At 54.5% G+C, this 20,257-nt stretch overlaps 9 protein-coding genes across 9 annotated transcripts; 4 read left to right on the plus strand and 5 right to left on the minus strand.

Moving 5' to 3' along the window:
* Positions 1–1,637: 1,637 nt before the first annotated feature.
* On the plus strand, positions 1,638–5,169 carry VTJ04DRAFT_8413 (uncharacterized protein; the record flags this gene model as incomplete). The annotated part of the gene is made up of 2 exons (XM_069366848.1): positions 1,638–1,818; positions 1,925–5,169. 2 exons carry the CDS (start codon positions 1,638–1,640, stop codon positions 5,167–5,169), a joined length of 3,426 nt encoding a protein of 1,141 aa, XP_069215235.1.
* Positions 5,170–5,191: 22 nt separating this feature from the next.
* Positions 5,192–7,106, minus strand: VTJ04DRAFT_8414 (uncharacterized protein; the record flags this gene model as incomplete). The annotated part of the gene is made up of 3 exons (XM_069366849.1): positions 5,192–5,415; positions 6,049–6,232; positions 7,089–7,106. The coding sequence occupies 3 exons, from the start codon at positions 7,104–7,106 to the stop codon at positions 5,192–5,194; spliced, it is 426 nt and encodes a 141-aa protein (XP_069215236.1).
* A 1,576-nt stretch (positions 7,107–8,682) lies between these two features.
* VTJ04DRAFT_8415 (uncharacterized protein) lies at positions 8,683–9,374 on the plus strand (the record flags this gene model as incomplete). Its single annotated transcript, XM_069366850.1, has 2 exons — positions 8,683–8,868; positions 9,168–9,374. 2 exons carry the CDS (start codon positions 8,683–8,685, stop codon positions 9,372–9,374), a joined length of 393 nt encoding a protein of 130 aa, XP_069215237.1.
* Positions 9,375–9,422: 48 nt separating this feature from the next.
* On the plus strand, positions 9,423–10,312 carry VTJ04DRAFT_8416 (uncharacterized protein; the record flags this gene model as incomplete). The annotated part of the gene is made up of 3 exons (XM_069366851.1): positions 9,423–9,533; positions 9,920–10,051; positions 10,124–10,312. 3 exons carry the CDS (start codon positions 9,423–9,425, stop codon positions 10,310–10,312), a joined length of 432 nt encoding a protein of 143 aa, XP_069215238.1.
* A 394-nt stretch (positions 10,313–10,706) lies between these two features.
* On the minus strand, positions 10,707–12,733 carry VTJ04DRAFT_8417 (uncharacterized protein; the record flags this gene model as incomplete). The annotated part of the gene is made up of 3 exons (XM_069366852.1): positions 10,707–10,813; positions 12,457–12,503; positions 12,555–12,733. 3 exons carry the CDS (start codon positions 12,731–12,733, stop codon positions 10,707–10,709), a joined length of 333 nt encoding a protein of 110 aa, XP_069215239.1.
* Positions 12,734–12,859: 126 nt separating this feature from the next.
* Positions 12,860–14,923, plus strand: VTJ04DRAFT_8418 (uncharacterized protein; the record flags this gene model as incomplete). Its single annotated transcript, XM_069366853.1, has 4 exons — positions 12,860–13,225; positions 13,304–13,907; positions 13,975–14,811; positions 14,871–14,923. 4 exons carry the CDS (start codon positions 12,860–12,862, stop codon positions 14,921–14,923), a joined length of 1,860 nt encoding a protein of 619 aa, XP_069215240.1.
* Positions 14,924–15,051: 128 nt separating this feature from the next.
* On the minus strand, positions 15,052–15,452 carry VTJ04DRAFT_8419 (uncharacterized protein; the record flags this gene model as incomplete). Its single annotated transcript, XM_069366854.1, has 2 exons — positions 15,052–15,240; positions 15,372–15,452. The coding sequence occupies 2 exons, from the start codon at positions 15,450–15,452 to the stop codon at positions 15,052–15,054; spliced, it is 270 nt and encodes an 89-aa protein (XP_069215241.1).
* Positions 15,453–15,543: 91 nt separating this feature from the next.
* Positions 15,544–15,876, minus strand: VTJ04DRAFT_8420 (uncharacterized protein; the record flags this gene model as incomplete). The annotated part of the gene is made up of 2 exons (XM_069366856.1): positions 15,544–15,639; positions 15,697–15,876. 2 exons carry the CDS (start codon positions 15,874–15,876, stop codon positions 15,544–15,546), a joined length of 276 nt encoding a protein of 91 aa, XP_069215242.1.
* A 478-nt stretch (positions 15,877–16,354) lies between these two features.
* VTJ04DRAFT_8421 (uncharacterized protein) lies at positions 16,355–17,446 on the minus strand (the record flags this gene model as incomplete). Its single annotated transcript, XM_069366857.1, has 1 exon — positions 16,355–17,446. One exon carries the CDS (start codon positions 17,444–17,446, stop codon positions 16,355–16,357), a length of 1,092 nt encoding a protein of 363 aa, XP_069215243.1.
* Between the last annotated feature and the right edge of the window lie 2,811 nt (positions 17,447–20,257).

The following is a 20,257-nucleotide window of genomic DNA, read 5'->3' on the forward strand; positions in this document are numbered from 1 at the left end:
AGCCAGGGCCAGGCCAGGCCAGGCCAACGCTGAGCCAAAGAACAAAACCAACCCAGGTCCTGTCACGTGACAATACCGGTAATGCTCCGGAGCTTATCTGTCGATGCAACCCTTATGTAATCAAAGAGTTAGGTGGAACCGATGTGATGTCACTGGCACCTACTGACAAGAATCGCAAGTGGAGTTCACTTTGCTCCAGTGGGAGTGAGTCCGGCCGGACTTGAGAAGAGCTCAGAAGTCAGCCAAAGTTCAGTTGTGTGCCCGAAATCTGGAGTGGTATAGAATTGCATAGAGGTCAGGTACTCTGGACATATTTTGTTTGGTCAGCATGCCACGAGACTGGCTGTCCTGTAGATGACAACATCACATCCACCGCCAACGTGCGACGCCTTGTGCACACCCCAGTCGACGGTCCAGCCATCTTCGAAGTCAGCCATCATGGCGAGCAAACAGGGAGAGAACTGTATGTGGATGTCGCGTCTGGACAGTCAAGTGAGGTGGTTGTAATTGCCAGGGCGGAATCTCCGCCGCACCAGCTCATGTTACCAGGATATACATCTTGTGCGAACCTGGAAGCTAACTTCCGAAATCTTAAAGAGAGCTCAGTGTTCTGGCGCTTGAGGTTGACGGGCCTGAGTGAAACGTGGGGGTGATGCACCGGATCCAAACCGGCATGCCATGGAACCTCGACTTTGACGATGTGCATCGCGTATCGACGGATGTAGGGCATCGTACGCCATACCCAGGAAATATCACACTTACCTACCTAACCCACTGTGTCTCGAAACGACATGCAAAAACAGCATTAGCAAAGCCGCTGCATTGGTAGGCAGGTAAGTACCCAGTCTTGAATGGACAACCAGGAATTGTCGACGTACATAGGCAGTCGTCCTCCCTCGACCTTTGATGGATCTTTGGGACAGCGTTACATCTGGGGTTGCGAGGTGTTCTGCGGGCGCGTTTCTTGGTGGCGTGGGCGGCGCATTAGACCCACCATCCATCAGCAATCCGTCGGCCGTCATTGGCCCTCCACTGCATATCATGGACCACAATCGAGGGTCCCGAGGATCGCCAGAGTCCACTCCGGCCTCCAATCCTGGTTGCATTCGTCGTCGCACGAGCACCACGACATCCAGAGTTAGGCTGTTGCACAGCCCTCGCCTTGTTCTCACACTACATATTCTTTTAAACACGGTGCAGTTTCCTGTCAGTTTGTATCAGCCATCGGGCTTCTGACTCGTCTTTGTTTTTTGGCTGTCTTCAACGAGCCCCGTGAGACGGCAGGTTCCCTGCGGTGGGCCAACAAAACAGCCCATTCAAGCTTGGGAGCTCATCAAGCCGTCTCTCCACCACGAGATAACAACCGTCCGTCCCCGTCCACCTGTCCACCTGCCCAGCAGTAGCGGCGGCGCGGGGTTCCGGACAGCCCCAGGATAATATAAACCTCTCCCCTCTTTCGATTGCCATGCCATCATAAACGCGTCGCACTCAGCAGCCCTCTACGCCGCTACGCCCTCAGCTTCCGGCGCTGATATCGAACCCGCCCGTCGCACCAAAACCTTGCTTGTGTTGTCAGCGCTGCAACGCGCCGGGTAAACAAACGTCCACCACTCCATCCTCTCACCATTGGTATCGTCATGGACGGTCCTCCGAAAGCTCCCCCAGATCCGGCAGCCGGCCCAACTGCGCCTGCAACCGAACCCCAAGAGCCAGCACAGCCCTCCTCCACGGTGCCTTCAAGTAGCGCACCTCCTCAGGGAGATGATCATGCCGCTGACGGTACGCAATGGTCCGAGACTATGCGGAGGCGCCCGGAAGGTCAGTACGAGCCGTCATTGTCCCCCTCTCTCGCTGCTCTCCCGTCGTCTTGGGTCGCGTCAACCTGCAACTAGTTGCTGATACCTTGTTGTCTTTCCACTCACAGGTTCCGCGCACACCTCTATCCAGAGTACCCCCTTCTATGCAGAAGGTGGCCAGTCTCCTGCCCCTGACGTCTTGAACATCCCACGGACTGGTCTCGGGGCCGGAACTACCCGTTCTCCCATGCCTGGACCCGACCGCGGCCGGGCACGTCCTCGCAAACCTACCATGCCGCGCCGTTCTTCCGCCACCGCCCAAATCCCCTACCGGGGCAGCGTGTTTTCGGCTGAAGATGATATTGCAGAGGTTGAGGCCGACGCTGCCGAACGCCAACTCGCCCAAACTGCCACGCTGAGGAGGCGGTCGGGTATTGCCCCCACTCTTTCAAGAATCCGCTCTCGCGGTGAAGACGACGGCGATGACGATTCTGAAGACATGCCCGGAGTTGTTGATCCGGGAAACCTCCCCGTCGACGAGTCTGGCGTGGATGGGGCGGGTGACACTCCTCTCGACGACGCGATCCCCGCAGATGACAGCGGCGAAATCAGCGACGCAGAGAGCTTCACCCTCAAGGATCGCCAACAGGCTATCAATCAAACCCATCCCTTTGGTATCAGGCTGTGGAAACCGGCGCTGTACAAGAAGGACCGTTCAGTCCAAAAGACTGCCGAAGGTGATATTCATTCGACACCTGGAGGTCATGTCAGCAATTGGTTGTTGTTCTTCAACATCCTGTGGACTCTGATCTTCGGCTGGTGGATGGCCCTCATAGCCGCCTCGGGAGCTGCCGTCTGTTTCTTGGTCTCTGCAGCTCCCAGCGGCGCCGCCTATGGTCGCGTGCTGTGGGGTCTCGCCGGATATCTCTTCTATCCCTTTGGCAAGTTTGTCCGCCTTGAGCAACAAGAGCCGTACTTGGACGAGGACCAGGGGGAGGGCAGGAGCATTAGCGAGTACGAACAGTGGCAGAGCGGTGACCTCGAGTATGGGCGCCTATTTTTCGGCCCTGAGGGCAATCGCTCCATCATTGGGCGCTCCCGGAGGAGCCTCGATTCAGATGCTGACGATGAAACGGAGAGCCTCCTCGGCCGAGCTCGCAGGCAGGCGCTGGATGTCAACGAGCACCTCCCGCGCATGAAGCGGCGGCTCTTTGGACGCGGTGAATGGAACATCGGCCGCGTCGTCTTCTTCACCTTCTTTTACTTCCTCATCACCCCTTCCCTGTTCCTCGTGTCGGCCATTTGCTGGTTGCTCGTCTTCTCCATCCCCATGGGCAAGGTCACCATGCTCCTCTTCTCTCATCTTCGGCGCCATCCCCTGGCGCTCTCCTTCGAGTCAAGCATCGTCTCGGCCCGCGCTCCTACGGCGCCTCACTCTTCCATCTTGGTCTGCACCTATCGGGCTGTTGGCCTTAAGTACTGGAAGTACACGATCGACGGAACCAACGTCTTCCTGATCAACTTGATGGCCATCGTGGTCTTCGTCATCTTCGACTGGGTCGTCTTGGACGGTCTGCTCCACATGAAGAACATCTTGACGTCGTCCGCCTTCCTTTTTGTCGGTGGCCTCTTTTCCATCATTCCTCTTGCCTACTTTATCGGCCAAGCCGTGGCGTCCATCTCGGCTCAGTCTTCCATGGGTCTCGGCGCCGCCGTCAACGCCTTCTTCTCCACCATCGTCGAGGTCTTCCTCTACTGCGTTGCGCTCCGCGAGGGTAAGGCCCAGCTCGTCGAAGGAAGCATCATCGGCAGCATCTTTGCTGGCGTGCTCTTCCTCCCGGGTCTGTCCATGTGCTTTGGCGCCATTAAGCGTAAAACACAGCGCTTCAACGCCAAATCAGCCGGCGTCACATCCACCATGCTTCTCTTCGCCGTTATCGGCGCCTTCGGCCCGACCCTCTTCTACCAAATCTACGGCACGCACGAGCTTACCTGCCAGGACTGCATCAACTTTGACCGGCCCAGCGGCGGCGGGGACACCCTCCGGGACTGCCGTCGCTGCTACTTCTCGCAGACGCCTGCCATCAACGACCGCTTCTATCTCGAGGCGGTGCGACCATACTGTTATCTCGCCGCCAGTATGCTCTTTGCTTCATACATCATAGGCCTCTGGTTCACCCTCCGTACCCATGCGGCCGTCATCTGGAATACCGAGGTGGAGGAAAAGAAACACGACGATCACGCCGCCCCATATACAACTCACCATTCCTTGGGCATCGGAACGTCTGTAGACACAAGTGCCGTCGATCTCCGCGATTCTAATTTGTACAAGCGCATCCTGGGTCAGTCCCTCCGTCAGGTCGGTCAGCATCCTCACCCGGAGGAAGAAACACGGCAGAACACCCCACTGCTTGGCCCGGGACGCAACGGGACCCCCCATCTCGTCCCCCCCAAGCCTCCAAACTACGGCGCTACCGACACGTCGCCCTCAGGCCCGAACATCCACATTCCCGGTTTCACCGAGGCCGAGGACAGCAACCTCGTCCACCAGGTAGCGGAGATCGCAGCAACCGCCGCAACCGTCGCCGCTAAAAATGTGCAGGGAAACTCCAAGCAAAGCCCTCACGGTTCGGGCTCGGGAGCTACGCAACCGACTCCTGTTTCAGGCGTCCGGCTTGGGCCAGTGCGTCATGCGGGCCACGACGACCCGGCAGGAGGGCATGGTGCGGGCGGGGGACATGGCGGGCACGACGCACCGAATTGGAGTCGGCTCAAGAGTTCTATCATCCTCATGGGGGCTACCTTGCTGTACGCCGTCATCGCCGAGATCCTGGTCGACACCGTGGATGTGGTGCTCGAGAGGTTCGACATCGATGAAAAGTTCCTCGGCATCACGCTGTTCGCTTTGGTTCCCAACACGACCGAATTCCTCAACGCCATTTCGTTCGCCATGAACGGCAACATTGCGCTCTCGATGGAGATTGGTTCTGCCTACGCGCTGCAGGTTTGCCTTCTGCAAATTCCCGCCCTCGTACTCTTCTCGGCCCTCAACCCGGCCCGTGGCCCAGCCGAGGACGTGGCCCGGTACACGTTCAGCCTGCTTTTCCCGCAGTGGGACATGGTGACGGTCGTTCTGTGCGTGTTCCTGCTGAGCTATGTGTATGGCGAGGGCAAGAGTAACTACTTCAAGGGAAGCATCCTACTTCTCAGCTACCTCGTTGTGGTGATCGGGTTCTACTTCAGCGGGTTCGGCACGAGCCTCGAGAGCCCCACTAAGGGTATGAGCCGCTTCGACACGATGGGACCGGATGGACAATGGATGAGCTATCGATACAAAACTATCGGGAGAGGCACGTCCGGGGTCGCGTTTTGAGTCTGGTTGGTCCCATGCTCTTTCAACTCTTTCCAAACTGTCTATGCTTCTCGTCTTGCCTTTCACGGTATGGTGTTTGTTTAGATAGGGATCTTGATTTGATTTGGGAAACTCCGGTACAGAGCAAATATTGTCTGTGTATGTTTGGGGGTTTTAGGAAGGTTGACTCGGCAAGGCCATTCGGCAATATGCTGTTGGGATGGTTGACGGCGATGGGCATTATACGGCTGTGTACGATGTAGCTAACTATAGCATGCGTTTAATATTGAAATGTATTGTATTATGACACAGTCGTTGAATATGATTCGGGATACCTGACCACGTGCTCTGTACTGAACTCGGCCTCACTGTCGTGAGCCTTACAACTGGCTATCCATCACAAGGAATTTCTCGTAAGAATTCTTGGAGTATGTTCTTCTGTCAATGTGTCTCAAACTTGGCTGAAATACTTCGTTCTCTAGACCATATGATCAGTCGCCTTACTGATTTTCCTCTCAGATTTCTTAAGACTTATTAATGTAATTGAAACAAAACGCGCAGCGCGGAGCTTCAACTGAAGAACTTGGTTCTGAAAGAGAAGTAGAAGCAGCGCTTTGCTTTAAGTACTACTAGTCGACCCCTTGTCGAGAAAGTTACCGGCAATTGGTCAGTAAGTTTTCGGTCGTTATATCTGAAGCTGTAGTAGACTCTTTCTTCTGAGGCAGGAGCTTGTCGATGTTGAGGTAGTTACTTAATACGTTTCAGAAAGCGCCGTGGGCGAAGCAGAGGTCCAGCGAGTATCGCGAATGGAATGGAAGAAAAAAAATAAGGGGAAAAAAAGGTGTGACGGGTAGTTAGTAAACGGAACTTGCACATCACCAAGCAGCCACTCCCTCTTACCTCGATACCGGGAGTTGACGATATCCGCTAATGGGTCGCAGAGGTTACAGATCTTGGTGTAGATGACCTTGATGTTGTCGTCCGCGTCGGTCGCGCCGTGATCTCGGACAGCAGTGAGCTCGATTACCTCACATCCGGCAAGACGTGCAAGTTCGAGCTTCCGAACCGTGAACTCCGCGGCCAGCTATCACAGCAACGAAACCTGTGCCCCAAGCACTAGCAGGCCAAAGAGTCCACTGTAAAACTGTGAAGCCCCGCTGGTAGACGGCAAGGTTTGTGGCAATCTAATAAACGGCAGGCGTCTGTGCACCCAACATCATCTCGAGAAGAGCCCCTTTCAGCAATGTCATCATCAGCTTGAGGATGGAACTCTTTGCGGCAGAGACACAGGTGGCCAACGATACTGCTCCAGACACCCGAGGTGGAAGTTGGAGAGGCAGCTGTGCGAGTATGTTTACCCGGATGGGAGTTGTTGTCTTCAGTCTAAGGGTTCTGCTTACCGCTATTGTGTCCAACACAACTTTTCCCACTGCCAGGTCCTCAGAGATGGCAAACCTTGCGGTAGGCAGACCTATTGTTGGGGGGAAGGGGTTGGGGGAGAAAGTGCAAACCTTGCAAGAAGGCCGAGTTCAAGGAACTCCCCTGTCTCGTGGATGGCTGTGAGTCAAACAGGCACGATGTGTATAGTCTCTGTGAAGACAATTATCGGGAGCTCAGAGAACTGTTGGGGGGAAAGCAGATAACTAAGAAGGCTACAGAGCAGTTCCCGCAGATGAAGAGAGAGGGTTGGTGACGGTCGGTGCGTGTCGGCTGAGATGGGATATGGGTTATTAGTTCTTTTCTTGTTGTTCTCAGTTTTGCTGTAATTGTGGGGGTGTGTAGACATACCTATATACTTGTGCTCGTCTGGTTGCTCTCGATGATCGTTGCTGTATGAAGCAAAAGCCGTCATATACTATTATTATCCCCCCAGCTGGTCCCTTAGACCTGTCGATGTAAGAGCCCATGGTCACATGGTTTCACAACACTATCACACCTACGGCCCTACAATTGACCATACGCGCTTTTGTGCCACACAAAGGCCAAGGTTACTCTCCGTATCGATGATGACGAGGGGGGCGACGATACAATGATCTCAATCCCGATTCCGTTGAAAACAAACGTGCAATATTACCCTAAATTATTGTAGCAGGAGGTGGACATCTCACCGGTGATTGGGGTCTGTACCAGAAATTCGGTGAGACACTGAGGAAAACGTCAAGAATGAACCTTACGAAGGTCCGACTGTTTACCAGCTCGTGTGTGTATTGGTCAGACAGACAGACAAAAAGAAAGAAAGAAAGAAAGAAATAATGGAAGAGTTAGCTCAGGGTAGATACTCAGAAAATGGGGGACCAAAAGGGCTAACTATCTTTATACCCGCAGTATGATCAATTCTGCGAAAAAAAGAAGTGATAGAATGGTCACAGGAAAAGGTCTTCTGTAGTCGTAGGATGGCAGCTTTATGGATAACTCTGGTAAATATTAATAACGCGCTGCAAATGGCTCGTCTTGTACCTGATGGTCTCACCAGTCGCACGAAACCGACAAGGTGTCCAGCAATGGCCTAGTGAGATACTATGTAGGATGGGAGTAAGGTAGGAGGATCCGCTAGCACGGGGTATCCAGGAAGTGTAGTTGCTCCAAAATCCGGACAAACCTTTCTTTGCACGAAAAGCATATAACCATTATTTGGCAGAGACCTGCGGAATGGTTTACATACTTGTACTCTCACTCGTGCGGCGAGATACCAACCGCATTTACGGCTCCTCAGTTGGGTGCGTGATGGTGGCTATGTATCAGTGAATTACAGAGTATTAGGCCCGTTGCGCTAGGAGAGACTAGGGAGAGGGGCCAGGGTCCCCTCCGTGGTTAAACAGTACCTTTGAAGTTGCTAGGCCGTGTTGTGGTCCGGGAAAAGTGGTGGTGACGAGCCTGTTGGTCCCAGAGATGTGTGGACGAGACTGTCATTGGTTTCCTCCAGGTCCTACTCCCAAACTGCTCAACACGAAGGCAGGGTTAAAATAGAACATGTGAGTTTGCAATGAGCAACCGGCAAGTACCGGTCGCTGTATGATCCTGTGCCGCAGCGACCCCTTGAACCTCACTTCCCGTCCGAGCATTTCTTGAGTTCCAGGACACCCAGTTGATTGGATCGTGTCGATATGTGCGATTGACAGCTCTTGTGACACCAGAAGGATTGACATGGGTCGCAGACACACACACAGAGGGCCCGATGAGCTGACACTTGCCTCGGTATTGACCTATGTCTGAGGCGGAGGGATGGGACGAGGTATTTTAAACGGAAGTACAGAGGGCAGTGAGTGGATGGTCGAGCTTAATCTTAATTTTCAGGTTCGGAGATCAAGCATGTCACGTCACTTTCGAGTTCCCCCCGGGCTGCTCGAAGATGATGTTCGCACCTGGGACTGAACCCGAACCCTGAGAGAGGTGGCTAGAACGTGGCTGAGTGGCTGGATCAACAAGTCGAGTGGGACACAGTTCCATCGTGCTCCCAGATTCAACCCAAGCCCAAAATATCAACACAGTCGAGATGATGAAAGGATCAACACTTCACATGTCACATCACAGGACATGCGAAGCCATGGAGATTCAACCATTACCAGGCCCCCGACCAACACTACGACCTACGCAAGCTACCTGAGGCTCCGACCACAGTCATTCCTGCAGCAACCCGTCTGCCGTCCTCCTCGCCGTCATGCCGCTGTTCCAAGACTCGAGCATGGCCACCGACGAACAAATGCCTCCCTGAGCCATTCGGTATAGGAACACACGCCGACTCATTCCTCACATCGGGCGACAAGGCGGACAGCCTGAGACCTCACTGACACTTCCATTCCTCCCACGGCCGAGGCTGCTGTCCTGACCTCCATCTGGGCGTCCTTTGCTTCCATGAGCATCAAGGTGTGAACGCACGGACCAAGAAGGCTGAAGTGGGGCGCACAGTGGAGGCAGGGTGCCTAGAGAATGGAGGGGGGCTGGAAGGATTGGGTGGATGGAAGCTTCCAAAGGGTTTGCTTTGGGACTGGTCCGGCTGGGCCCAGCATCCCCAAGCAAAGCACCTCCAGCAAACAACAACACCAGCGACCGCCCGTTCGGCCTCCCGAATTTATTTTTCGCCTCGTCAACATTACCAGCCGCCGCGACTGCAACCCAAACACCAAGTCCGCCCAACAACCCCACAACACCGTCGCGTCTGTTCGCATCAATACTGCGCGTCGTCGACCGTCATTTTTTTATCATCTTCCGACGTTGTTTCTACCTAACGCATCCGAGCGGCTCACCCCGCGCGTCCCGTTCGAAGACGATCAACAATGGCTGGTGGAAAAGGCAAATCCTCAGGCGGAAAGAGCTCTGGAGGCAAGACCTCGGGCGTTGAGGGCCCCAAGAAGCAGCAGAGCCATTCCCAGCGTGCCGGTCTGCAGGTATGTCGTGTCTTCTCGTTTGCGCCGCCATTCTTGCGTCATGTCGAAGCTTGCGCCTTGCACTTGGGTCGAGCTAGCGCAGCCATGATCATGACTGGACACCCCGCTGTGTGACGCGCTTCGCTCCATCCCCAAGCTCCCACTCAACCCCTCCATCACCCGTCGCGCCTCGTACCTCAACGCCTTGTGGATGTTTGCGCATGGCGTTGGAATGATGGCGCACGCGATGCATCTATTTCATATTCCCTTTTCTCATTTCTCACCACGATGGTTTTTCTTGGGGAGGCGGGGGGCCCGCAACCGACAGGCACCCTCATGATCTTGTTGCCTGCGCTCCTTGCGTCACGGTTCATCTTGACGGCCTTGACTAACGATTCTACCTCTAGTTCCCTTGCGGCCGTGTCAAACGTTTCCTCAAGCAGAACACACAGAACAAGATGCGCGTCGGCGCCAAGGCGGCTGTCTACGTGACTGCAGTGTTGGAATATCTCACTGCTGAGGTGCTTGAATTGGCCGGGGTGTGTCTCCTTCCCTATCGAGCGAGTTGTTCCCACGCCGTCGCGACCTGACTGACATGTCCCTCTGTATAGAACGCGGCCAAGGACCTAAAGGTCAAGCGCATCACCCCTCGCCACCTCCAACTTGCCATCCGCGGCGATGAAGAGTTGGACACCCTGATCCGCGCCACTATCGCCTTCGGTGGTGTCCTCCCGCACATCAACCGTGCCCTTCTTCTCAAGGTTGAACAGAAGAAGAAGGCCAAATCCGCCGAGGCGTAAAGTTGTCGACTGTTGTACTTGGGGTGTTGGAGGATTGAAGGATAATCTCTCATGGGCATGAGTTTGGTTGGACTGCCCTGGTTCACGCTGGTTTGGTGCAAAACGCGGTGCCCTGCTCCCGTCAGCACTTCCAGCCTTGTTTTTCGTCTTCCAGGAACGGGGTTCACATAGATACCCAGAGTTGGTCGTGTCCAGCTGGGCACGTCCGAGGCACCTGCAGCCTTGCACCAGGGCAGCTGAGGAAGCGTAAGCTTGCGGGATGTGGAAGGTGGTGCTGATGAGAAAGATGAAGATTTGTTGCAGCAAAAGTGGCTGGGGACGACCGGAGGCATTCCTGCTCTTCATGTCGTCCCAGCAAAGGCTCGATCCTCTCTACTGTACAACCACATCATGGTTATGTTTTCACTGTTGGGGCGTGGACGGATGCTAGGGCAGCGATGGTGGGCCGGTGGCGATTCGGTTGGCAGATAACAACAATATTTTCAGTAGTTATTTGGAAGGCTGTTCTGGGCTGATGGAAGGTTGCATTTCATTTTCGCATCTTGACAGTCGGTAGATGCGCCGCTATTTGTATGGTTGATGTTCTGGTACTTGGGCGAGCACATGGGGTCTCCATCGACGCAAAGATCCCAGACCTACTTCCGTAGATCATCGAGAGGCTGCCATCCTCTCCCTGGAGAGCCGCCAGAGAGTTCTCGCAATGAATGACGTGACAATGTTCTCATCACCACTCCTATGAGCTTTCCAACCCGTCCAATGGCCTGGATCGGGTGTTGGCTGTTTCATGAAGTGCAATGTTCATAGTTATGTCGAACCGAACCTGCCCAGGCATGGAACTCAGTCATGGAATACCAACAGTTATCAAAGACACAAGGCGAACTAGATCTACCTAGGTACTTGTATGTATGTCCATACCTTCGCCAGACACAAACTTGTGATACGTAGTAGTATCAAGGTTCCAATCCCAATTCTTTTGAACTCCTTGGAGCATTGGGTGCTGTGTAGCACCCGACAGACGTGCCTTCCAGAGCCGCGCCACAGAGCCGGCATTCCAGAACAACACCAAGTACTTATGAGTAAAAAGCATGGAGCCTCCTACGTAATTGGATCAGAGTGCCGCGCGGTTCGTTGACGATTTTTCCCCTTCTCGGGCACCGGCTCTGCGCAGCAGATCTTCTCTCCGCTACTACGCCGCACGTCCTCATTTTGGCGTCTGGTGTCTTGGGAGGTGTTTGGGTTTCAGGGGCATTCATGAAAATGCCCTCTTGGGATTCCACCAAAATCTTCGGTCAAATGTCCAAAACTGGGACATGATCCAATTCATGGTCACCGTAATTGGGCTTGGGTTATGTTCGCTTGAGGTCATTGTGACCTCAGAGACCAGGGCTGCGATGCCAACCCAGCGGATAGCCCCGCTCATGACCTGGTCTCCTCGTGGTGGACCCGACGGAACGGCGTCCAGTTGCCGCGACGGATGCGCCGTCTGCTTCCCCTTTTCAGGGTTGTCTTTGGAAATTTCTGGGCCAGAAGAAAAAGGAGGCTCATAACCAGGCGTGGCTGTGGTAACTAACTGGCTACGGTGTACTCCGTACCTAGTCCGTCCCGGACACGCAGCCAAGCCATTCGTATGTCGTCGCAGAAAGGCTTTGAATCGAGGGCTCATCTGGCACTCTTCTGTCGGTGTCGGTGCTGTTGCAGGTTGCTTGAGGAACACAAAGTCGGACCCAAGCCAAAACAATTGGCTGCCGTTGCCCCGGGCGGACAGCAGAAACAGAAAGGACGGATGATTGGGGTGTGGATCTCCCGCACACAAAAAAGATGCCCTGCCAATGGATGGCCCTGGCGGATTGCTAGCAGCGGCAGACCGCCCTCCCTCCCCTTCCCTTCCCTCAGCTGTGGGCGACAGGGTGCTGAGCCCGTCCAATTTCTCGGCACCCGCATTTGCTGTTCATCCATTTGCATTGCACTCAGGTCTCTTTCCCCCGGGCCCGACAAAACCTCGAACCTCCATCTCCAAACCCCAATCCTCCCCATCTTTCAAAAACCTCGAGGCCTTGCGCGCCCGCACCACGACTTTCTCACGACCGCTTCATAACGCTGCAGACGACGTGATGACTTAGAGAGAGATATACTTTCAGACGCACCGGTTCCGATTCCGTTTCCTCGTCTCCCCCTGGAGACGTTGTATGTACTGTGGAGAGTTTTTGTTAATCGCTTCTTTTCTTTTTTTTGTCCTTCCTACTAAATCCCCTTTTCAACGCTGCTCGAATCCCCTTTTCGCATCAGCAAACACAGCGCCTGCCTCGGCCGAAAGAGACTTGGATCTTCTTCTGAAGCTCCACGTTGGGACTCGAGAGAGACAAGAGGGCTGGGAACGACGGCGAAGTCCGAAGCTGTCCAGACGCCTCCTGTCAGACGCATCCTGAAGCTTGGAAACGACCTGCCCCTCTCCTTTGCATCCAGGGCGATCGAGTCCGCTCTCCCGCGTCCTGTCGCGGTCGCTGGCCCTGAAGGTGGCTGCTCTTGACGCTCACGTCGGCCGCCGAAATGAACCAGCAGCCCGACCTTTACTTTCCTCCCTACACTATGAGCGCCGCAAACCGGTCCCCCCGCTCGTCGAGGCCGGGATACAACACCACAACGGGCCATCCCGGCCTCGGCCGCCTCGACCAGCGCCCTATGGACCCTATCGGCCAAGCACCCGCGCCGCCACTCTTCGCAGCCGATGACCGCTTCGGAACATACGACGGCAGCGCGTTTCGACACAACCGAATGCAGCCTACGGCCCCGTTTCCCACCGACGGCTTCCTCGGAAACGCCCAGGCATGGCCGTACAACTCTGGCGCCAATACCGTGAGCGGTGCGTTGGGTGAGGGCAGGCTTCGTCCAGGCGCTCGTCGGCCACTCCCACAGGTTGGTTTCCCTCGCGTTTCGTTGTTCACACACACCACCAGTTGGGCTCAACACCGCTAACCTGACGCGTTACTACAGGAGTGGACGATGCAGGAACAACCCGGCCTCAGCAGCCAGGCCCTGCCCCCGGGTCCTCCGACACAGTACCCGCCTGTGGCCAACTTCAACCCGGCCATGAACATGATGAATAGCGACGGTCCCTCTGCTTTCCAAAACGATCGCCACGCATACCCGACGCCCATGTACGAGCCTCGACACGAGCCGAAGCCGCTCGGCAACGACCTGATTCCCACAGCGATCGTTATCAAAAACATCCCCTTCAACGTGAGGAAGGAGATGCTGACGTCCATCATGTCGGAGCTGGGTCTTCCGCAGCCTTATGCCTTCAACTACCACTTCGACAACGGCATTTTCCGCGGTCTTGCCTTTGCCAATTTCCAAAGCCCGCTCGACACCCAAACGGTGATCGAGCAGCTGAACGGCTACGAAGTCCAGGGCCGGAAGTTGAGGGTTGAGTACAAGAAAATGCTGCCCGAACACGAAAGGGAGCGCATTGAGCGCGAGAAGCGCGAGAAGCGCGGCCAACTCGAGGAGCAGCATCAACCACTGACACTGCAGCACCAATCTTCGATGCACTCCCTGAACGCAGCCCACACATCGAGGTCTCGGAACTCGCCGTTGCGTAAGTTGACTTTGTTACGGCTCCCCCAGGACATCATGCGTATGCTAATGACGATCCGATTGTTTAGGAGACGTGGATCTGAACAATCCTGAGACTCTGAGTTTTTATACCGAGCTGATGCTTTTCAAGAACGATCCCAACCGTGAAATTATTGTCTTCCCCAGCACAATCACCCCGCAGCAGCGACGCACTGTTCACATCCTTGCTCACAACATGGGCCTCGAGCATCGGTCCGTGGGTGAAGGCCAGCACAGGCAGATCCACGTTCTCAAGGACACCGCGGTTGCACCTACCATTCACATGCCCCCTGGTGTGTCTGCAGACGCCCACCGGCGCGGGCTAAGCCGGGCTGCCACCATCGACTTTGCTGAGACGAGGGCTAGCGCCCCGAGCCAGTACAACACTTTGGGCAGACAAGGTCGCCACGGTCCGACTTTGGAACTCCCTGACAGCCCTGATGGAGGCTTAAGCGCTCTGCGTGGCGTCAAGTCGTTTGCAGACCTTCGGTCATACACACCGAGCCCGTCTCTGTCGACGACCTCGGGATATCCGCAGACCACTAGCGTTCACGCCCCGAACGTTGCCCAGTTTGGCGAATACAGCGCCAGCCTGGGTCAGCCCAGCGCTCTGACGACACCCACAACTCCGGCAACGACGTCAAATAACGACCCGTCGATGCTAATCAACGACCTGAGCTCCTTAAGCCTCGGGGAGGCCTTCAACGGCAACCGACTTCGACCGAGGGACACCCCTGGTGCGATAGGAAGCCAGCGGCCAGGCTTGAACGGCTCCAGCACGCGCAGTGGTCCCGAGCGCCAGCCTCATGGGCCTGGCGGGGATTGGGGTGACAAGATGGGCTTTGGGGGACGCAGTCGGACCAATGGCCACGTTCAGCGGAGTAGTGGTATGATTCTGTTGCACCACGGGACGCAGGAAGCAGGTCACTGACTTTTGTTCCATTAGACTCGTCTGACAACGGCGTGCGGACTAATTCCTCATCCGCATCGAGGTTTTAACGGTATCATCCGACGCGCCGCATTGTAAGCCGCGGTAGCCAGTTTGCCATTGGCCGCATCGATCGAGACGTTCAGAGGTTTTGCTGTGTCCAAGCCTCTACTAGCCACGATTCATGACCGTTCCATTTTTACACCGTTGCGGGACTCGACTTTTTTTTCGCTTCCGAAAACACCGGACCCTCAATCGACCGCTTCCCTTTCCTGTCGGATTGCACGATCGGCCAGCCGAGTCGGAAGTCAGCTGTCCAGACCCGATTGATGCCACGATGAATCCAGTTCGAACGATGCCGGTCTAATCGAGCCGGCTGCATTGTCACCTGTCACATTCAGCAACCCAAGACATAAATAAAGGATTTGTAATAGTTGATGTTCCTGAACCCCCTTTTTGGACCTCGTTATCCCGCTGTTTGTCTCTCAATTCGAGTCCTCCGAGATCCTAGCCTCTTACGGCTGCACAAGAAGGGGGCGGTGGGACAACAAGGATGACTTTTCTGTTTCTCTCTCCTTTACACCTTTCGTGGGCAACCATCTACCTACCCTGACGACCTGACGAAGTCAACCAAAACTTCCTGGCAGCCAATGGGTACCAAATAGATGACGGCAGATGACAAACCTCTGTTTCAGCTCATGAACGGTAGGCCTAGTCTGCCCTCGACACGATTCCACCAGCTAAACAACAGTCCAACGCACGGAAATCTCGTCGGCAGCCCACCAGGCTTTATGAACGTTATGGTGCTACGATGTCACGTCTTAGAGAGCTACGACAAACTCACCCTTGGCCGGCATTCCCACATGCTTGGCCTGCTGCGATAGAGGGAAATGACGCTGCGGGAATGAAACCCGGACCCGCTTTTAATACCGCCGCCCTGCCGCTCCGCCATTCTCATGCTTTCGTTCGTTTTACGAGATGGGTTGTCGGCGTCGTTTTGTCTTTTTGCTGTGCAATGCTTCATTGTTAACTTTTTGTTCTTTTCCTTTCAAGGGGGCGGTGGATGAGGTAATGTTTGGAGATATATGAGAAGAAGAAAAAGTTCTGTCTTGGATTTGGATTGGCCCGCCGTATGCGGATTGGATGGCAGGAGTCCGCCTGCGTGTTGGCGCGGTTCGTCAAAGTTTAATGTATCTGCTGTTTCCAGGCTCGTTTGCTCGTCAGATCACCTTTGCTGGAGGTGTCAACAGGAAATGCTGATATTTACTTTGAAGCGCTTGGCCACCCTCTGCCAACCTATCTTATTCTTGTCATTGTGTTCTGTCCTCGCTGGGTGGGTTTGGGGTTCCCGGGGGGTTCCGCCCCTCCACCCCTCCAACCCTTCATTGCCAATGTCCTTGCTAGAAATGCTGGAGCCGTCTTTTCAGCCACAGCTAGAGTCGTGGACGATCGTCAAGGTGCCTATCTTCCGTGATCTCGGTTTGTGTCGGGTGTGTTCCAGGTTAGTTGAGAAGCTCCTCCTTCCCTTGGGCCTTGAGCTCTCTATGCAACGCCTCCAGGACATGTTGATGAAGGCTCTGGGGGGCAGCGACGAAGCCGAAGTTGGCCTTAAGGGTCCGCCCGACAGTCAAATCGATGCCCTTGCCATGTATATCCGTGATCTTCCCTCCAACCTCTTCAAACAAGAGCATGGCACCGGCATGATCCCACACTTTGGCGTATCTGTCTCTTCTCTTGTACACCCAGACCGTCATGTTTGCGATTCCCAGGGCCAAGACAGCCCATCTCAGTACCCAGCCGAGCAGATCCGACCCCGGAAAAGAGACAGCGAGTTGTTCTGCCACGGCTTTGTGCACAACATCCACGCCTGAGTCGAGACGAGCCCAGCATGTTACTGCACGGAGGTCGGCCGAGGACGTCACGCTGTCCGCGTGCCGCGGGAGCCTCCGAGCTTGCACCTCCTCGAGACGTCCAGGTAGCGGCCTGACGAAAGCGCCGTGGCCACGGACCGCATACAAGATGCACCCCTTTCCTGTCGGGTCGACGGTGGCATCCGTCACGAGCCCTGTGGCATCGGCAGAGAGAAGCGGGCAGGCAACGACACTCAGAACCTGGCGTCCTCCTTCGAGGAGGGCAATGTTGATTGCGTATTGCTCACCGCGGAGGAAAGTCTTTGTGCCATCGATGGGGTCGAACACCCAGACCCGGTTGCTCGTGTGCTGGCTGACGCACAGGTCGATCGTATCGTAGAGGTCTTGAGCATCGCGAAAGAGCGTCTCGCCGGCGAATTGACCGAGGACAGCCAGGATGCGAGCCACAAGACCCTGGTTGCTCTTCAACTCACTTGATGACTCCTCGCCAACGAAGCCGTCTTCGGGGAAGGCTTGCCCAAGACTGCGGACGAGGAATGCCTGAATCGCAAAGTCGGCGACAGTAACGGGGCTCAGGTCGTCTTTGACCACGTCAAACGGCTCTGCAGCAACGTCACCGTCGTCTCCAGAACCGGCGGCCAACAGCACTTTGCGGCTAATATGCGCAGCAGTCTGGGCCGCCGTAATGGCGACTTCGAGCTCCCGGCGGTACGGGCTGTCCATAATGCTCCGTGGCGGTGCGTCGGCGATTCCAAGGTCGAATCGGACCCGATGCCGAGTAGGTAGCAATGGTGGACGAAAAGAATGTCGGTAGAATCGGCGCGTGGGATGATGGTAAATTAAGCTCCCGCGCAGCGATTGATGGAGTTGGTGGATGAGTGAGAAGCCAAGCGCACAACCAGGTTACAAGGACGTCGTCCAATACCTGTCATATGTATTCCAACTTCTTGCGACTGGATTTGGGGGTGTGCGGGGAGACCGGTAAGCGCAGCACGCCTCATGTGTGTGGAGGAGTTATTTATGTGATGGAACAAGAAAACCGGGGTCGGACGGACTGGATGCTGGTCTGTGACAGGAATTGAGGTTTCTGTGGCTTGTTTCTGCCAAGACCTCAAGACCTCCTCGCCACTCCTCAAAAGCCACGCTCGGAAGGGAACCGAGCCCTGTGCCCCTACTTCAGAACCCTGGCCAGGTCTGGAGTCGGGGACCCAGTCCTCGGGCCTGCCATCCGATCACTGCGTGTATATAGATAGACTCACTACCTCGCCCCGAGGGCTCAGTTCAGTTCCATAAGCACAAGCTCAATTCAGTCGCTTCCTCCATTCCTGCCCTGCTCAATCGAGCAGTTACCCACTCTTACGTGTCACATGGTCCGATTAATAGCTGTGAAATCTCCACACAGCCAAGATTATCATCGGGAAGCAGAAAAGTAGAATTACTCCATCTTCAACCTGTGAAAATGGACTTTTGTATTGTTCTCCTTTTTTATCTTTCCTTCTTTTCTTCTTTTCTCTGTTTTCTCTGTTTTCTTTCTTCTTTTTTTTTCTTCCACAACTCCGTCGCCTCTGTCCCATAGCGCCCGACAATTATAGTATCCTCGTTACTAATAAATATTAACGTTAACTTTCCAACTACTTGACGATAAACTCATCGCTAATATTGGAGCTCGGGTTACCAGACCAAGCCATTGACATAACACCGTGGTACAGGCGGAGGTACGGAGCAAAATGCTCCAGTGCCTCTTAAGACCTCACAGAGCGGTCGACTGATGTTGTCATGAAAAGGCAGCATTTCCCTCGATGCTTGTTACACATCAATTGCAGGGATGTCGTCCAAGGCCCTTGGTATCCACGGCAAAGATCCCATCAATACAGCAACAGATGATCAACGACAATATCTTCCGACAAGGATCGACGTACGAACGCTAGTTGCTCATTGCATCTCTTGCGAGCCATGGCTTCACCCGTCGTACGCCTCTCGTCTGGCGGTGGTGATGTCCAGGAGGTCAGATACGACAGCAAACTGGCGGGCAGATGTGAGACGCAATGGAGATTTAAGGTCCTGGGGCCGAGTGTGGTCGTCTTGGAAATCGGAGACCAAGTTTCTCGCGGCCAGGAACTTCAAATACTACGAATAGGACATTCCTAAACTTGGTATTGGCAATCGGCTCCTATTCTCAAAGTATCATCTTCATCATACTCACCTCTCTCGAGCTCAGGTGCCAACATCATATCGTCCTGAATGTCTCGAGTACCCAGGAATTGACTCCCAGCACGAAACTTATTTCGCATGCTGTAGGAGGCCCAGGTTGGCGGATAATGCAATCAGGCGCGCTGGCAAGGTCTGTCTTCCTAGCGATATCCTGCAACGAGTATCTATGAGCAAGTGGCACCTGAGATGCAGAGATAGCCTCAAGGACACAGGTGACCTTGGTGAACGATAGCCCATCCGGGATATCATGGCGTAACCTTGAAAACACATTGTGCAACTGAGCGGTAGCCGGGAGGATTTCTCTTGCGGCCGCCGTGGAGCCGCGCCGCAGACTGACTGCTTCTTCGGGAGACGTAGCGTCTAGGATGCACTTGATCGAATCATCTCGACCGGTGCCGAGAACAATCCAAGTTACGAGATAGATGTCTTTGGCAGTAATATAGGGACAGGGACGTGTGTGGTCGTGAGGAAAATGAAATTTTTATTAGCTCACCCTTGGTTCTCAGAACAGACTTAGAAATACTGGCCACTGGCCACTTTATGGCAGGCTGACCGCATACCTCCGTCAATCCTGATTTCTCAGGGCCGTGGTCCAGCAGGCAAGGTCATCGGCGCAATATGAGGCTTCTGTGTCTGGAGATGTACTTACAAACTGCCTCAGGTACTATAATTCAGGTAATAAACTGAGTAGCATGTTGATAGGTTGTCTCTTTGGACCAGGCTGGTCTGATGCGATGCGGACTGGTAGAGCCAGCCCGAAGATTCAAAAGAGAGGCGGTAATAATAATATTGGGAAGAATTCTCCCTTGTTCACAAACTTGGTAATTCCCTTGGAAACTTGACCACTACTGTTTGCTCCTAGAATATTATAATAAAATCTCGCCAACACGCAGCCCCAGTGCGATTAAGGAGGCCTACTGGACAACACATAATACCATCCAAAGCTCATATAATAGTTACTTCCAGGATATGATTTCTTCCGGCGTCGCCCTTATTGTCGCCCAAAACACCCGTGGGATCGAGCATGGAGGGAGGAGAGGGCAATGGGCACAATAGTCTACAGACTCAGCCCCTTGGTTCCAACATTGAATGGATTCCAAAAAAAGGGGCAACGCTGCCACCAGAGGGCGTTGTCGTCACTTTTCTCTCGACCTCGAGCGCAGGGCGCTCTGATAACCTATCTTGGGCCCGGATCTCCCAGCGCCGTCATGGCGACAGATGCCATTAGGGGAGAATAGCAATTATGACCCGCCGACTGCCAATCAAGTGATGAGAGAAATAGCTTCTTCACTTCCGTGTAATAATCCAAGCTGTTATCGTAGG

The sequence above is a fragment of the Mycothermus thermophilus genome, assembly GCF_041956435.1.
Source record: "Mycothermus thermophilus strain CBS 625.91 unplaced genomic scaffold VTJ04scaffold_6, whole genome shotgun sequence".
NCBI lineage: Eukaryota > Fungi > Ascomycota > Sordariomycetes > Sordariales > Chaetomiaceae > Mycothermus > Mycothermus thermophilus.